The following is an 18,501-nucleotide window of genomic DNA, read 5'->3' as shown; positions in this document are numbered from 1 at the left end:
TGGACTTTCAATCTTAAGGTCCAGGGTTCGAATTCTCGGTAACACTGCCTGGTGGGTAAAGGGTGGAGATTTTTTTTTTTTTTTTTTTTTTTTCTGATCTTCCAGGTCAACAACGGATGTGCAGATCTGCTGCTAGTGCCTGAACGAACCCTGTTTGTGTGTATGTATACGCATACAGCAGATCAAATACGCACGTTAAAGATCCCATAATCCATGTCAGAGTTTGGTGGCTTACGGAAACCAAAAAAAAAGATACCTGGTACACACCTCCCCTGAAAATGGGAGTAAAACTGCCTAAAATGGCGGGGATTTAAACGCATTAAAGGCCCACTTGTGTATATGACTATATATGTAAATGTAAAGAGTTGCAGCTCATGATAAAAAAAAAGAAAAAAATCTTGTTCATGTCTACATCATCGTATCAGTTTAACATGGACACACACACACACACACACACACACACACACACACAAAGTCATTTTTCAGACACTCTCTTTCACACTTGTCAGTCAAATTACCAGGGGCACTGCACTGTGATACAGTGCTCTCCCCAGGGAGAGCAGACTGCATTTCACGCAGAGAAACCTGCTTTGATAAATACGTTAATAATACACTACAATCAGATATAGTACAGTAAAACACAGGACAACATACGACAGCAAAGCACAGCATAGTACATTGCGACACAGTATGGTACAATACAACAGAGTACAACACAGTTTCAGTTTCAGTTTCAGTAGCTCAAGGAGGCGTCACTGCGTTCGGACAAAACCATATACGCTACACCACATCTGCCAAGCAGATGCCTGACCAGCAGCGTAACCCAACGCGCTTGGTACAACACAATGCAATACCACACAACACTACACAATATAACACAAGAGAACACAACACACTATTAACACAAACAACACACTACAACACAAACACAACACACTACAACACAAACACAAACACACTGTAACACAAACACACCACACCACAACACACCACACCTCAACACACTGCAACATAAACACATCACTGCAACACAACACACTACAACACAAATACAATGCCACAACATACAACAACACAAACACACTACAACACAACACAAACACACCACACCACAACACACTACAACACATCACACTACAACAACACAACAACAACACAACACACAGCACAAACGCAAACACAAACACACTACAACCCAAACACAAAACACCAACAACACAAACACAAACACCACAAACACAGCCCCCACCCCCCACCCCCTCTCCCTCCTTCCCCAAACAACCTGCTGAGTTCTGACAGTCTGCTGGGCGCCCTCCAGCTGCTGCCGGAGAAGGTCAAGGTCCTGGGTCAGCTGCCTGGTGGTCTGCTGGAGGTCCCCCACCTGCTGCCGCTTCTGCCGGTTGCTGACCACGCACCGCTCCAGCTCTCGTCGCAGCTTGCCCACCAGCTCCTCCGACGTCAGGCTGCCGTCGTACCTGCAGGCATGACGGACGCAATAGCCGAGTGGTTAAAGCTTTGGACTGTCAATCTGAGGGTCCCGGGTTCGAATCACGGTGACTGATGGCGCCTGGTGCCGGGTAAAGGGTGGAGATTTTTACGATCTCCCAGGTCAACATAATGTGCAGACCTGCTTAGTGCCTGAACCCCCTTCATGTGTATATGCAAGCAGAAGATCAAATACGCACGTTAAAGATCCTGTAATCCATGTCAGCGTTTGGTGGGTTATAGAAACAAGAACATACCCAGCATGCACACCCCCAAAAACGGAGTATGACTGCCTACATGGCGGGGTAAAAACGGTCATACATGTAAAAGCCCACTCGTGTGCATACAAGTGATCGTGGGAGTTGCAGCCCACAAACGCAGAAGAAGAAGAAGAAGAAGATGTTGACATAATGTCGGAACAAACTGCGATCAAGCGTAACAAAATACGGTGAAATCATAGCAGACGGAATCTCTGGACACTCTGTGTAAAATTTCTTTGGTGGTTCTTCCAGGATTTTTAAGGGTCCCTAAGTTTGAAATAAAAAATAACCAATTAAACAGTCACACACACACTCTCTCTCTCTCTCTCTCTCACACACACACAGACACACACAAAAAAACAACAACACAGGGACAACACTACAACAAGCCACTTTAACAAAGAGATTTCTTTTATGCCGGTTTCACCACTTTTGAACAGACAGGAAGATCAAAACTTATCCAAGGAGGAAGGTGGCAGAATGGTTAAGACGCTCAGCTGCCAATACAGAGAGTCCGTGAGGGTGTGGGTTCGAATCCTGCTCTCGCCCTTTCTCCTAAGGTTGACTGGAAAATCAAACTGAGCGTCTAGTCTTTCGGATGAGACGATAAACCGAGGTCCCGTGTGCAGCACGCACTTGGCGCACTGAAAAAGAACCCATGGCAACGAGAGTGTTGTCCTCTGGCGAAATTACGTAAAATGAAATCCACTTTCATAGGTACACAAATATGTAAGCATGCACTCAAGGCCTGACTAAGCGCGTTGTGTTATGCTGCTGGTCAGGCATCTGCTCAACAGATGTGGTGTAGCGTGTATGGATTTGTCCGAACGCAGTGACGCCTCCTTGAGAAAGTGAAACTGAAACTGAAAGTTATCCAACGCATTCAGAAGAAACAAGGGACACACCTCCGAACACTTGGTATTGTATGCTCTGCAGTGATAGTGTCAATGCCGAGTCGGTGGCCTTGAAGATTGACTGAGAAATCCAGAAGATTTGTCTAGAAAACTGAGTGCGTCACTCCTTGCTGAAAACTAGGGGTCCTTTTCAGATTTTTGTACATAAAGGGACATACTGCCTGGTGCATGGATTAGTACTTAGATTTTAATGCACTGTCTGACTGGTACAGTGGCTACATGGATAGGGTGCTGCTTTCTCACCCAAGTTTCCTGAGTTCGATCCCTGTTTGTTTGTTTTTTTGGTGCACCTGGTGGGCTAGGGGTGGAGATTTTTCCAGTCTCCAAGGTCAGCAGATGTGCAGACCTGAACCCCCTTCATGTGTACGCACATGCAGAAGATAAAAAAACAAAACAAAACGCACATTAAAGATCCCGTAATCCATGTCGGCATTCGGTGGGTTATGGAAACAAGAACATACCTGGTACACCCCCCCCCCCCCTGCCCCTCCTCCACACCACCCCCGACCCGAAAACGGAGTACGGCTGCCTACATGGCAGGAGGGGTAAAAAAAAAAAACGGTCATACACGTAAAAGCCCACTCGTGTATATGAGTGAACCTGGGAGTCGCAGCCCTCGAATGACGAAGAAGAAGATTACCCAACACGTCACACGGTGAGCGTTACCTGGCAGAGCACTCTGGGGTGGAGAAGTCCAGCGTTTTGCGGATTCCCAAGTCGGCCATGGAATCGTTGATGACGGCAGCGTCGCTGTGGGAGGCGGCAGCAGATGAGGAGGACAGTGCCCCTAGGGATGTGGCTGATTCCAGCAGGTGGAGCTGTTCTTTCAGCTCTTGGACCTCTGCCTGTGTCACAGTTAATGGAGAATACAAAAATGAGGAGTTTGTATTATGTGGAGTGATGGCCTAGAGGTAACGCGTCCACCTAGGAAGCGAGAGAATCTGAGCGCGCTGGTTCGAATCACGGCTCAGCCGCCGATATTTTCTCCCCCTCCACTAGACCTTGAGTGGTGGTCTGGACACTAGTCGTTCGGATGAGATGATAAACCGAGGTCCCGTCTGCAGCATGCACCTAGCGGACATAAAAGAACCCACAGCAACAAAAGGGTTGTTCCTGGCAAAAATCTGTAGAAAAATCCACTTTGATAGGAAAAACAAATAAAACTGCACGCAGGAAAAATACAAAAAAATGGGTGGCGCTGTAGTGTAGCGACGCACTCTCCCTGAGGAGAACAGCCCGAATTTCACACAGAGAAATCTGTTGTGATAAAAAGAAGTACAAATACAAATACTCCCAGTTTGGTTAAATATACTATACTTACTAATGTCAAACTGATGCAAACCAGTTCCAATCTGTTTGCTCCTCTTGGCCAGAAAGTTTCGCGGCAACTCAGTGATAAGACGTCTCGCGATTTGAGAAAACAAAACATAGATTCAGACCTCCAGAAACTGACCCAAATGATGTAAATGACATGAATTCTGAGACGAAAACGTCCCAGACAGCTGCATCGAACAACAAACATGCCAGAAACAACATTTCTAATGCAAAAAAAACAAGAGAGGCAAGGCCTTCAAGACTCACTTGTGATGAATTAAGTCCCCTAGCATTAATTACAGAGTAATTTCCCTTTTTTGCTATCCGCACCAAAACGTTTGACAAAATAAATAAAAATTCCATGCTTAGCAAAAGAAGTTCCTGTTTGAACAAAAAATGTTGTTGTGTCAGAATAAGAGGTCAAAGTGCCAAGTTTAGAGAATACAAAAAATATAAATATAACAGTAAATGCAGTTTGCATATAATTAGGCTTCATTTTTAAAATTTTTTTGTGTCCATCCCAGAGGTGCAATATTGTTTACAAGATGACTGGAAAGAACTGAATTTTTCCTATTTTTATGCCTAATTTGGTGTCATCTGACAAAGTATTTGCAGAGAAAATGTCAGTGTTAAAGTTTACCACAGACACACAGACACATGGACACACACACACACACACACAGACAACCAAACACCGGGTTAAAACATAGACTCACTTTGTTTACACAAGTGAGTCAAAAAGGTTGGCAAAGACAGAGCAACACAACAATGTATGAACCTCAGGAATGGTGGCCATTGTAAATGAGAAACTAGCTCCCGCCGGAAACAGCATTTGATTGGCTAGCAGACAGTGGGCTATTAGTGAGATGTCTTATCAATGAACTGCCGTGAAATTCTGGCCAAATCTGGTTTGTCAGAGCTCTGGTTGTCACTCCCATCGATTGTCAATGGGTTTTGGTTTGGAGTTTTTACTTCTTTTTGTTGCCAATGTTTTTTAACTCACTCCGGACAATGGAACGCTATAGCATTCCTGACATAAGGTAGCGTTCCGGATGATGGAACGCAATAGTGGTTTCGACAATTAAAATTTTTTCCACGTTTTCCTCATGGGATAGCATAACAATTGCAGCTGCACCGGGCATTGCAAACGTGTCAAGGGTCGAATGGAAAGTTTCTTCAGGAGATTCCGTAACAACACACTCCACAGCGAGCCAGCGAGTTCAGGACCCCACATGACAAGCTAACCTGTATACGTATCAAAAAGGGCATCGCAGGTGATACAAGTGGAAATTTTTGGAGCAAACTAGATCACGACAGCGGCTTTTCCCACTGCTGTAATGACTGAAATGCTTCAAACTGAAGATTTCAACATTGACAAGGATGATGAAGATGCTGAATAAAGTATGTGCAGTTAAGAAAGCTACCAGCAAGAAGGTACTGATAGTGATTCAGCTTCTGAAGGCTGTTAAGAAAGGGAGGGGGGTGGGCGTACACACGATGTGAGAAGAGGGGTCAGTGGGTCAAGTACAGTTTCATTCAGTTACTTTATGTTTTGTATCTTTTGTGATTTTTTTTCCTAACCCCAACAAATGGGTCGTCTGTAAGGAAAAAGCAAGGGAGAGAACTATTTCTCCAGAGTGAGTTAACTGTCATCATTTTCTAAAGACTGTAATCATCACAAATGCCATGCGTCCTTTCCGTTCCGTTTCCACAGCATCAGGGGTGCATGTTTGTACAAGCGTTAGAAGCCGAGAGCCGAGTGAAGGTGGCGCCACCTACCTGCAGGCTGCTGCACATGTCGTCCGACATCTTCTTGGCCATCAGTGACTGCTGCAGCTGGGCCCTCAGCTTGCTGCTCTCCTCTCCGGATGCTGCACACGCACAGCACACACACACACACACACACACACACACGCACAGCACACACACACACACACACACACACACACGTCATCATCATCATCATCACATTGTTACATCAGTATCTGTACAATAGTGATAGAATCCACTCTTCTATATTGTCTGTTGAACACACTGATGTATACATGTGTGTGTGTGTGAGTGTGTGTGTGTGTGTGTGTAGGGGGGGTGTAATGTGTGTGTGTGTGTGTGCTGTATGTCTGTGCTGTGTGTGTGTGTGTGTGTGTGTGTGTGTAGGGGGGGTGTAATGTGTGTGTGTGTGTGCCGACACACATCTATGTGTGTGCGAGTGTGTGTGTGTGTGTGTGTGTGTGTGTGTGTGTGTGTGAGTGTGTGTGTGTGTGTGTGCCGGCACACATCTATGTGTGTGAGAGTATGTGTGTGTGTGTGAGTGTGTGTGTGTGTGTGTGTGTGTGTGTGTGTGTGTGAGTGTGTGTGTCTGTGTGTGTGTGTGTGTGTGTGTGTATACATGCATGCACATGAACGACACAGGAAACATGGATGTGGGGAAGTGGGGTTGGTTGGGGTGGGGATGTGGGGGTGTGAGCATGGATGTGAGGAAGTTGGGAGGAAGGTGGTTGGGTGGGAGTGGTTGTGTGCGGATGTAGGGGGTGGGGGGTATTAGGGGTTGTGGGGGGTGGATGTGAAGAGGTAGGGTAAGGGGGGTGGTGATGGCATGGTTGTGGTGGTTGTGGGGAGTGAGGGTGGGTGGGTGTGTGGGGGTGGATGTGAGGAGGTGGGGTATGGGGTGGGGGAGTGGGGTGATGGGATGGTGGGGGTGGGATAGGGGTGAGGTTGGGGTGGTGGTGTAGGGGGTGGATGTGAGGCGGTGGGGTAGGGGGGTGGAGGTGAGGAGGTGGGGTAGGGGGGTGGAGGTGAGGAGGTGGGGTAGGGGTGGTGGTGGGAAAGGGTGTGGATGAGAGGTGGGGTAGGGGTGGTGGTGTGTGGGGTGGGTGGGTGTGATGGTGGGGAAGGGGTGGTGGTGTGGAGGGGTGAATGTGAGGAGGTGGGGTTTCGGGGTTGGTGGTGTGTGGTGCAGGGGTGGTGGTGTGGTGTAGGGGTGGTGGTGGTGGGTGTGGGGGAGGTGGTGTTTTGGGGGAGGGGAGGGGGGGGGTTTGTGAGGGGTGGTGGGTGGTGGGTGGGTGGAGGGTCAAACTCACAGGCGCTGAGCAGGGCCTGGCAACGCTGCTGACTCTCCTCCAGATGTGAGGAGGTGGGGCGGGGGATGGATGTGAGGAGGTGGGGTAGGGGTGGTGGTGGGAAAGGGTGTGGATGAGAGGTGGGGTAGCGGTGCTGGTGTGTGGGGTGGGTGGGTGTGATGGTGGGGAAGGGGTGGTGGTGGTGTGGGTGGGTGGATGCGAGAGGTGTGAGGAGGAGGAGGAGGGGTGGGTAGTGGTGTGGAGGGGTGAACGTGAGGAGGTGGGGTTTGGGGTTGGTGGTGTGTGGTGCAGGGGTGGTGGTGTGGTGTAGGGGTGGTGTGTGGTGGGGGGGTGGTGCAGGGTAGGGGTGGTGTGTGGTGCAGGGGTGGTGTGTGGTGCAGGGGTGGTGGGTGGTGCAGGGTAGGGGTGGTGTGTGGTGCAGGGGTGTGGTGCAGGGGTGGTGTGTGGTGCAGGGTAGGGGGGGTGGTAGGGGTGGTGTGTGGTGCAGGGTAGGGGGGGTGCAGGGTAGGGGTGGTGCAGGGTGCAGGGGTGGTGTGTGGTGCAGGGGTGGTGGTGCTGGGTGTGGGGGAGGTGGTGTTGTGAGGGGTGGTGGGTGGTGGGGAGGGTGGAGGGTCGAACTCACAGGCGCTGAGCAGGGCCTGGCAGCGCTGCTGACTCTCCTCCAGGCTGCGGGTCAGCTGGTTGATGGTCTCCCCCCGCGAGATGTGCGCCTCCTCCCCCTTCCTCGTCTGCTCCCGCACCTGGTCCTGCAGCCGGCTTACCTCCCCTGCCTGGGGACAGAGGAAGGTGGCAGAACGGTTAACTCACTCAGTACGGCCAGTCCTCTCTTCTCCTCTACACAGACCCCTCGGATGTCCAGTGGGTGTCTGAATGACCCAACCTTTAGCTTCCATCGTCAGAACTGTGGTATTCTTTGTCAACGTTCACGTCTTCAGTATAAGAGCCTTCCGCTTGCAATATTTTGATGGTCGTAATTGGGGTGAAACGCTGTTAACGTCGTCTCTTTCGCCGTTTGTATGGAGAGAGTTAAGACGCTCACCTGCCAAATACAGGTAAGTCCATGAGGGCCTGGCTTCGAATCCCGCTCTCGCCCTTTCTACCAAAGTTTTTGAATGGAAAATCGAACTAAGCGTCACCCCCGAAAACGGAGTATGGCTGCCTACATGGTGGGGGTAAAAAAAAGGGTCATACACGTAAAAGCCCACTCGTGTGCATACGAGTGAATGTGCGAGTTCCAGCCCATGAACGCAGCAGAAGAAGAAGAAGAAGAAGAAGAACAGAGACAAGCATACGCAAGCGGTTCTTGCTAAAAACAACCAGGCAGCCATGACGAAAATCTGACGAAAGCAGGCCTGCACAACCTCCCTGCGCATGAATTTCTCTTGATGAGATAATAAAGAATTCTGTAATCTATTGCCACACAAGTCTAACTAACACCACCACCACAGAAAAGACAAGACAGACAGACAGACAGAGAGACAGACACCGACCTTGAGCGACAGAGACTCGTTGGCCTGGTCCAGCTGCTGCTTGAGGTGCAGGATCTGAGCGTCGAAGCGCTGCTGCAGGCTGCTGACCACCGCCTCGTGCTGGTGCCGGGCCTGGCTCAGGCTGTCCGCGCCCTGCAGGCCCGCCACCTGGTGGCTCAGCGTCTCGATCGTCGTCTCCGCACTCTGCAGCTGCTTCACCAGCTGCGTCCGGCGAGGAGGGGGGAGGGGGAAGGTAAGAGAAATGTAACTGATGTACGTACCCCGCAAGGGAGGAATGATAACCAGCTAGGCGGAGAAGATTGAGAAACATGCGAAAATGATTACTATTGGGAAGGAAGGAAGGAAGGAAGGAGGAAGGATAAACAGACAAGCTGTTTCACCAGTTAGGTGAGGAGGATACAGAAACCTATGTAACCGATGTAATACAGGAAGGAAGGGGAAGGAAACAAGGAAGGGAGGAAGACAAGGAAGGGAGGAAGGACGGAAGGAGGGGAGGAAGGAAGAAGGAAACAAGGAAGGGAGGAAGGAAGGACAGAAAGAAACAAGGAAGGACAGAAGGAAGGGAGGAAGGAATGAAGGAAACAAGGAAGGGAGGAAGGACGGAAGGAAACAAGGAAGGGAGGAAGGAAACAAGGAAGGAAGGAATGAGGGAAGGAAACAAGGAAGGGAGGAAGGAGGGAAGGAAACAAGGAAGGGAGGAAGGACGGAAGGAAACAAGGAAGGGAGGAAGGAATGAAGGAAACAAGGAAGGGAGGAAGGACGGAAGGAAACAAGGAAGTGAGGAAGGACGGAAGGAAACAAGGAAGGGAGGAAGGACGGAAGGAAACAAGGAAGTGAGGAAGGACGGAAGGAAACAAGGAAGTGAGGAAGGACGGAAGGAAGGGAGGAAGGAAGAAGGAAATAAGGAAGCAAGGAAAAAAGGAAGCAAGCAAGGTAGAACAAAAAGAAAAAGATCAAAATCTGTAAAAGAGATGGAATGAATAAGTACTTTAACAAAGAAGATAGAAACTTGTTTTGCTCCTGTGAACATATCAAGACACTATTTTATGTGATTTGTTTTTAAGTCATACACACAATTTCAAAATTAACACATACAACAACAACAACTGACCTCACCAAAACATCAATATCAAATAATAACAACTAAACCACATTACTCAATGTACCTATAAACACAAAAACACACCAATAAACCAACCCCAACGAACTAAACACATATACAAAACAATACAGAAAAGAAAACAACTTAATACTGAAAATGACACTAATGGAACAAAATATGACCAAATACCACAAACACCTAATTACAGGAAACATCTTAAGACATGAAAATTACTCAATACAGAAAACAACTGGCACCCACCTCCTCTTTGCTGTCTCTCATGGCCTTCAGCTGGGCCTGGGAGGTCTGGAACTGTGTGGCAGTCTGGCTTTGTTCCTCCCGCACCTCCGCCAGTAGCTGCTGGCTTTGCTTCAGGCTCTTCTCCATGCCCTCCTTCTCCCCTGTCAACGACACAAAGAGATTTATCATTCATATATCATTGCTATTGTGTTGTGTTGCATTGCATTGCACTGAGGCGCGTTTCTTACACGCTAGTAAGGTGAGGCTCTCGCGAGACACGCTGGGAAGGTGCGTTTCTTTTCACCACCTTGCGGCAAAGACTGACGAGTGGCTAGGTTCTCGCGAGTCCCGGTAAGGTAGCCTTCATAGCAAACTTTGCCGTGAGTGTAAGGTGAAATCGACTACTCGCCTCGTATTCGTTTTGTTGCGTATGTACTCCACGCCCTCGCCAAGTCACCTTCTCGCCACTACTGTCTAGCACGCAAGCGTGCCCAGGAATAAGAAACACGCCTCTGTACTGCACTGTACTGGATTGAAATGGACTGGACTGCCCTGCACTGAGCTGAGTTGAGTTATGTTGTGTTACTTTTTGTCTCAATGGAGTCTTTCTCATCCATTCCTTGTCAGCACATGAATCCGAAAGACAGTTTTCTTCTACACAAAAAGACACAACAACAGAGAGAGGGTTCTTTTTTTTTTCACTAATTTTAACAGTAAGAGAACATCACATTCCATATAAGCATCCTAGACAGAGGCGGAGAGGTGGAGAGATTTTTTTTTTTTCATGAATTTTAACAGTAAGATAACATCGCATTCCATATGTATAAACATCCTAGACAGAGACAGAGAGGTGGAGAGTCATTATTTTTTTCCCCATGAATTTCAACTGTAAGATAACATCGCATTCCATATATATATAACTATAGTATAAGCATCCTACACAAGAAGCAGAGAGAGAGAGAGAGAGAGAGAGAGAGAGAGACAAGACAAGACAAAATCTTTATTATCGACGGTAACAGATAAGCAAGTAACATGCTTTTTTACATCCGGCCCTCGCCCTAAAGAGAGAACACTGAACACTGAACACTTTAATGTCAATAGCTTTACAGCCCTAATGACATGGGGGTTCATAATACAAATAACAACATGCATCAATAGTAATAATATTGATGAAAACCAAAGCCAAAACGAAATCAATCAATCTGTGCAACAAAGTGCAGTTCGACCATCCAAAGTAATGGCATGTAGTGAGAAATAAAAACAAAAACATATATAAATGTATAACATAAATATTTTCCATATGAGAATGACAACACAGATTTCACTTTTCACAATGAGCAACACCTGATACTATTTTATTATTGTTGAGTTTTTTTTCGTCGCATGTTATTCGCTTCAAGAGAGAGAGAGAGAGAGAGAGAGAGAGAGCTGACCTGTGGCCACGGACAGCAGGTGCTTCAACATGCGGCGCTCCTTGGCCGACTCCTGGGTCACCTTGTCCAGCTCCACCCTCAGGTCCTCCAGCTGTCGGCCCCGCGCCTCGTACAGCACGCGCAGCTGGGAGAGGCGGGTCGATTCCTCGTTGTCCCCCTCTGTGTGTCACACACACACACACACACACACACAACTGCTATATATATATACATACACTCACTACACACACACCATATATATACATACACTCACAGCACACACACACACACACATAAACACTTAAACACATGTCAACACACACACATAAGTACACACAGCACACACATACATAAAACACACACACACATACACACACACACACACAAAAGTAACCACAAATATACACAACACACACACAAGTAAACACACACAACACAGAGAATGACAAGGGAAATGAATGATGAACACCTAAATGCAGCTCTCCATCAACTCTACCCAGGTGGTAGGCAACCTGCGTGAAAATGACTCTGTGTTCATAAAGCGCTTTGAGCTTGGTCTCTGACTGAGGATGGATGCCATATTTGTATTTGTATTTATTTTTATCACAACAGATTTCTCTGCGTGAAATTCCGGCTGCTCTCCCCAGGGACAGCGCGTTGCTATACTACAGCGCCACCCTTTTTTTTTCTTTTTTTTTCATATCGAAGTGGATTTTTCTTCAGAATTTTGTCAGGAACAACCCTTTTGTTGCCGTGGGTTCTTTTACGTGTGCTAAGTGCATGCTGCACACGGGACCTCGGTTTATTGTCTCATCCCAATGACTAGTGTCCAGACCACCACTCAAGGTCTAGTGGAGGGGGAGAAAATATCGGCAGCTGAGCTGTGATTCAAACCAACGTGCTCAGATTCTCTCACTTCCTAGGCGGATGCATTACCTCTAGGCCATCACTCCAATAATTATATATATAAAATATTAAAAAAAAGAAAAAAAGAAGCCCAAGCACCCCACCTTGCATGATGAAGTTGACCTTCAGGTCGCCGGTACCAGAAGAAGAAGAGGCGGGCTGCGCCGAATGCTGACGCTTCTTGTAGGTCACAGTGTAGTGGTCGAAGCTCTCCCCGACTTCCTCTTGGGAGGACTGTGCTGCCCCCTGCTGGTGGTTCACCTCCTCCCTTCCTCCACCACCACCGCCACCACCCTGCACCTTCCCCACCACCCTGCCCCCTCCCTGACCCTCCTCCCCCCACCCACCCATCCTCCCGGGCCCTGGGGCGGAGTAAATGGGGTAGGGAGCAGTGGTCGTGGAAGAAGAATCGACCCCATGATCACTGCTGCTGGTAACCGCTCTGCCCCAGCCTACAGGACCGGCGTCTGCATAGGGGTAGGGTGAGTACTCAGGGTAGGCATCCTCCATCTTGCCTTGCGTGCCGGCACTGGACTGGAGGGGGAAAAGCACCGGGTGGTGGTGGTGGTGGGGTTCTGGGTAGGAGGCATCGTCAGTTGCGAAGTCTTTGCTCTGAGACGTGCTCCACCCCTGGGTGGTAGGGGTGGCGGTGTGGGTGAATGTGGTCACTGAGTCACTGTTGTACTGCTGCGGGTCCAAACCGCCCGCGCTCCCGAAAGGAAAGTGGCGGTGGTAGCCGGAGGCGGGGGGCTCGAACCCATCGTGACCCGCATGTCCCCAGTACTGCCCCGCGCCGCCAGGGTGGTGGAAGTGAGCGGAAGGACCGTGGCTATAGGGCAAGGAAGAAGAGTCCCCCGCGGCAACAGCGGTGGCCGTGGTGGCTGCGGTGGTGGTTGCAGTGTAGCCGATGGGCTGAGGGAAAGCGGCAGACGACGCCGGCACTCTGTGAGGGAGGCTGGGTAACTGCGAGCCATCCACTACGTCGCGCTGAGGCTCCTCCCCCACGTCCCCGCCCAACCCACCACCACACCCCTCACCCGTCCTCACAACCCCCCACACGTGGTCTTGCTCTTGGTCGCCGACCCCCTCCCCACCCATCCACTGGTGGTGACCTTCCGACAATGGCTGCTGCTGCTGCTGCTGCTGCTGCGCCCAGGAAAAGCTGCTGGGTTGGGAGGGGGCTGGGGAATTGTGGGAGGCGCCGACGCTGCCTTCCTGCGACGTCCTGAGGGGGTGGAGGCGAGAAGGGGTGTACGACGTCAGTCCAGCGCTCGCTGGGACTACAGGGGCGGAGCTGATGACACCACTGCCTGCGCTGTTGACTGTGCGTTCTGCTTGCATGCTGAGGGGAGAGACAGAGACAGAGAAACACTGCCTTTGTCAGAGTGACTCACCGGTATGTTATAGCTTGGCTGAACATGCGTCTAAATGAATCGAAATTATGAATATAGTTCAAAGTCAAGCTTAAAGGTCTCATAGCCTATCACAACCACCAAGTCAGTGAATTTGTATCCACCGTGTCCAGGGCTCAGCACCGGGAGGCGGGGGCCTAATCCTCTCCTTCTGCGGATTTCATAACCTTCCCCTATCGAAGTCTGGTACCCATCAACTCATTTACGTATTGGACGAAGGACAATCGGAGTAAACTGGCTTTCCCCACTGACACAACAGCACACTGAAATGGGGTCTGGAATCCTGATCTTCTTCCTTCTTCTTCTTCTGCGTTCGTGGGCTGCAACCCCCACGTTCACTCGTATATACACGAGTGGGCTTTTACGTGTATGACCATTTTTTACCCCGCCATGTAGGCAGCCATACTCCGCTTTCAAGGGTAAACCCTGATCACTGGTGTGGATATAGGTGTCAATCAAAATGAGACAGAGAAGACAAAAAGACAGACACACAGACAAGACAAGAGGCACTGATACACACACTGACACAGCCACAGAAACAGGACCTGAGAGAGAGAGAGATCATATCATGGATGGATGGAAGAATGTACACAGGTATTTGATCTCCGTCAATATGGATCAAGTAGGAAGTAGATGCAGTTCTAAATTAATGTTTTGCTTTGCTTCTATCTAAAATGTACACACAAGCCCTCAATAACATACTCTCATCAGAGCAATGCATGAGATGTCACTCAGATTATCATTATTTCATAAAAAATTTAAAAAATGAAAAGATGTGTGATTGTAAGGTGATAGCGATAATATGAACAGATCAACGATAATTTAACTAAAGGCATACTTTGCACAGTCCAAGCTCCATAAAACTAAGGAAAAGAAGAGAAAATGAGTAAAAATAAAAAAACATATTAAAAGTTTTATTATGATATCTCCTGCAGGCATTCCTCAAAACACTTGTAAGTGACAAGTGGTGTAACATATATATACATATATATATATACATCAGTCCGCATGTTCTGACACATTGAAACTGAAACTGTGCATTTGTTTCTATACAGACTATTGAGTAGATGTGTGTGCAAATATATTCAAAACTATGGTTCTTACGGAGTAGTTAAAGTTAAAAAAAAAATCACATTTGTTTTGTTCTGGGTTTCATCATTCAGGTGGGTTTTTTTTTCCCCCTCAAGGCCTGACTAAGCGCGTTGGGTTACGCTGCTGGTCAGGCATCTGCTTGGCAGATGTGGTGTAGCGTATATGGATTTGTCCGAACGCAGTGATGCCTCCTTGAGCTAGTGAAACTGAAACTGTGACAGAAAACATCGACAAAAAATAGTTCACTTGCTTCAAAAAGGAAATGGCACAATTTTAAAAGAAATATACCATTCTCTAATTTTTCTTACATCTAAAATCAGCATCGATATTTTGAACAATATTTAAACATCAAAACCTCTATTTACAATTACATGCATAAAATGATGACAATGACATCACATGTGGACAACACATGGACACGAACTACTGGAAAAGAACTGTTTCATGTCAGACGCTTAAAACTCACTATACGGGAGAGTTTTAGCCCTATAAATACACTATTTATCATCATCATCATCATCCTAATTATTATTATCGTCATTATAATCATTATATGACAGCACTGTGATGACAAACAAAGTTACCTGTCGGGATGCGACGACATGTCATGATGATGTGAGGACATGTGACTGGTGTTGACAGAATCCTCGTCAGATGATGCCACTGACAGAATGTCATCGTCCAGGTCATCGAAAGCGTTGGACAGCAGCTGACGAAGCTGAAAGTGAAAGTGAAAGTAACATATATATCAAATATATGATATTTCATGGAGTATAAAAAAAAAGAAAGATTTTTTTTTTCAATAACACAGACACACACAAGCATAAATATAGACACAGATCTCTCTCACAGAGTAAATGAGTTTGTGTGTGCATATGAGAGAGGGAGAGAACGAGAGAGAGAGTGTGTGAGTGTGTGCATGTGTGTGTGTAATACTAATAGAAATTCCTCCCTCTCCACCTCCCGCTAACTGCAGCACCTGGGCGAATACCCCCTACCCCCCCGTACACAACCACCACCCCCCCTCCCCCAACCTTTCTCACAATTTTTTGTAACTGATCCTTCCTTTACATCGACAGCTGAGTGTCCTCCTGCTTTTATTTGCTGCTTGTGAGTGTTATTTTTCTAAAAGTGACGCACATTGCTCTTTTTTCATGCTTTATTTTTTTTTTTTATCTTATTCTTTCATTACTTTAACCATTTTTTAACATGGTGGGTTTTTTTTCAGATGTGTTCTTACATAAAGTGTGTCTTAAATGATAATATTCACTAAGGTCAGCATACTGTTTTAGCGCCACATAGGAGAGAGGGTGGGGAGGATGAGGGGTGGCGGTAGAAGACTAGTCTGTTTAGTGGTGGAAGTGGGATAAGAAAAAGAACGGAGCGAGTTCAACCTGGTATGTCTTACAATCTTATTACGCATAATATTTATTCTTAAAATGTGTGTGTCCACGTTTTATGTCTTATCTGCAGCTGAAAAGCTACTTTTCCATGTTCGATGGACAATTAATTACATTGCATCTTGTGTCTCGTATTTTGGTTCTGCAGTCCCTGGCGATATCCGCTTCATCCCCTCCTACCCCCCCCCCCCACCCCCTCCCACCCCAACAACCCCCTTCCAGTTCCCCCCTAACTCCTTTCTCACCTCACTCTGCTGTAGCTGCTCCTCCCTCTCCATCTCCACCTCCTGCTGGTTCTGAAGCGCCTGCCCATCGAAGTTGATGCTGGTGCCAGCGTTGGTCAGACTGACGTTGGTGCTCATGGTGGTGCCGCCGCCTCTCTCGCAGTCAGTCACAGTCTCACCTCACCTCACCTCACCCGCCCGTCCCCCAACCGTCTCTCTGTTTCTTGTCTCACTCAGTCACTGACTCACGCCTCGCTTCTTCTCCCCTTCCTTGGGGCCTGTCACAGTGTTTCGCAGCCATGTGGTTATTTCCTTCATTTATTAATTTAATTCATCACATCATTTATTATAAAGTGTCTATGAATATGATTCTTTTCCTCTCTCTCTCTCTGGTGGTGAAATATAGCGGTAGCAGCCTTGAGGTAATTTCAGTTATTTCATATTCATTAATCATAGTTCAGCCAACAACTACAACCATTTCAGAATGCAAGAAGACAAACAAGAAAGTAACAAAAACATTTAAGAAGACATTGAACAATGAAAAAAGTTTAAACTAAATTAAAAATGTCTTATCATTTTGTTTTCAGTTGTCAACTAGAAAACCTACTTTCATTTGATGTGATTGATCCAACCCAATAAAAATTGCTGACTTCAAGAACTGTATATCACACACACACACACACACACACACATATATATGTCATATGCCAAACCTACACCCCCCACCCCCCCACCCCCCACACACAAAAAACAACAACAATGTTTGATTATAAGTGGCTTGTCATGATAAAGTACAGTATGTCATGGGCAGTGGTAGAGCATGGCAGTGATGGAGGTGGTAGTAGTAGCAGTAGTAGTAACTATAAAGTAGTAAAAGTAGTTGCAGCAGCAGGACTAATATTTATAGTACTTAGCATACATATCATATATATGCACACTGCAATTGTTATTTCAATTCTTTTCATGATACCTTTAAAAATGTTGATAGGAGAATGTCTCCCTATCAATAAGAAGCATACTTATTAATATCAGCGGCTGAGGCTGAAATTTCTTTTACCCAGTCAACCCTTTTATTTTTAATGTTTTATTCGCCTTCACATGAATGCTTGATCACTCTGATTATAAATTTTATACCAGTTGGAAATGGTCTAGTCATCTGATCAAACTTCCCCCCGCCCCCCCATTCATTCATATGGGGGAAAAAATGTTCACACAAATCTATATATATATATATATTTCTTAATCAAAAATATTTTTCTAAAAAGAAGGCATACTGGATCCCTGTCAACCAAGATCTGTGCTCGTGACCTTTCTTGAGTACTGAGATCAAATAAGATGCAACTTTATCTGTATATAAAGATAGCTTTTGATTCAATTTTGATAAGATTATAGGGGATTTTATGTACACCACAGCATTACACTAAGTTACAGCTCTCTGCTTCCATTGCTGATCTTGATAGCTGTGCTGACCAATGCTGGTTTTTGTGCAGTTGATAAGAGAAGTGCAAATGAGGTAACTAGCATGCATGTAAACTGACTTATGATCAAAATAATAGATCACTTGGAGCCATAATTGAAATGGTGTTCTTGTTCATGGGGTTCCAATCAATTCTTGTCTGGTCAAAATCTGAATTGCTGGTGGTCTGTGGTGGCTGTCATTGCTGTTATTGTAACTGGTTTTCTCAACAATATGTTCAACTGCATTGTCCATAAATGGTTTGGCTCTTATTTTACATACACGTTGGTTTAGAATGGCTCAAAGTCAAAGAAAATCCAAGAACTCATTGAAGAAGGCACTACCCTCACCACTATCCTATTCCTATACAAAACATTCGACAAAAAGGTGTTTTTTTAATTAAAAAAAAAAAAGATGCCTACCTGTTGATAAATGTTGGTTTGTGCATGAAATTTTAAGTATGGCATTTAAACTTTATTTCTAAATACTGATCACTGAACAAAAGATCAGGAAAACATATCTAATTATACATGGAAAAAAGTGGTAGACAATATCTCATGATCTGTTCAAATACTGAGTGATATTTCAATCTTTCATATTTGTTCTTTTACATGAAAGTCATTCATCACTGATATCATCTTTTTATCGTAATATTTTGCAGACAGCAAAATGAACCAGTACATATTTTCCCACTCAATTTTAAAGAGCTGCAAC

The 18,501-nt window shown here is 46.4% G+C and overlaps 1 protein-coding gene across 1 annotated transcript in view; it reads right to left on the bottom strand.

Moving 5' to 3' along the window:
• Positions 1-16,580, bottom strand: part of LOC143277792 (uncharacterized) — a 47,570-nt gene extending 30,990 nt beyond the window's left edge. Inside the window, exons 1-11 of the mRNA XM_076582694.1 lie at positions 16,353-16,580; positions 15,292-15,425; positions 12,551-13,545; positions 12,308-12,475; positions 11,319-11,477; positions 9,907-10,046; positions 8,544-8,744; positions 7,676-7,823; positions 5,753-5,844; positions 3,326-3,504; positions 1,283-1,475 (exon numbers count right to left, since the gene is read on the bottom strand). Coding sequence (XP_076438809.1) covers positions 1,283-1,475; positions 3,326-3,504; positions 5,753-5,844; positions 7,676-7,823; positions 8,544-8,744; positions 9,907-10,046; positions 11,319-11,477; positions 12,308-12,475; positions 12,551-13,545; positions 15,292-15,425; positions 16,353-16,469 — 2,526 coding nt within the window. The 5' untranslated portion in view covers positions 16,470-16,580. The remainder of the gene's footprint in view (positions 1-1,282; positions 1,476-3,325; positions 3,505-5,752; positions 5,845-7,675; positions 7,824-8,543; positions 8,745-9,906; positions 10,047-11,318; positions 11,478-12,307; positions 12,476-12,550; positions 13,546-15,291; positions 15,426-16,352) is intronic.
• Between the last annotated feature and the right edge of the window lie 1,921 nt (positions 16,581-18,501).

The sequence above is a fragment of the Babylonia areolata genome, chromosome 35 (assembly GCF_041734735.1).
Source record: "Babylonia areolata isolate BAREFJ2019XMU chromosome 35, ASM4173473v1, whole genome shotgun sequence".
Lineage (NCBI taxonomy): Eukaryota > Metazoa > Mollusca > Gastropoda > Neogastropoda > Buccinidae > Babylonia > Babylonia areolata.
This window is presented reverse-complemented; position numbering and strand designations above follow the sequence as displayed.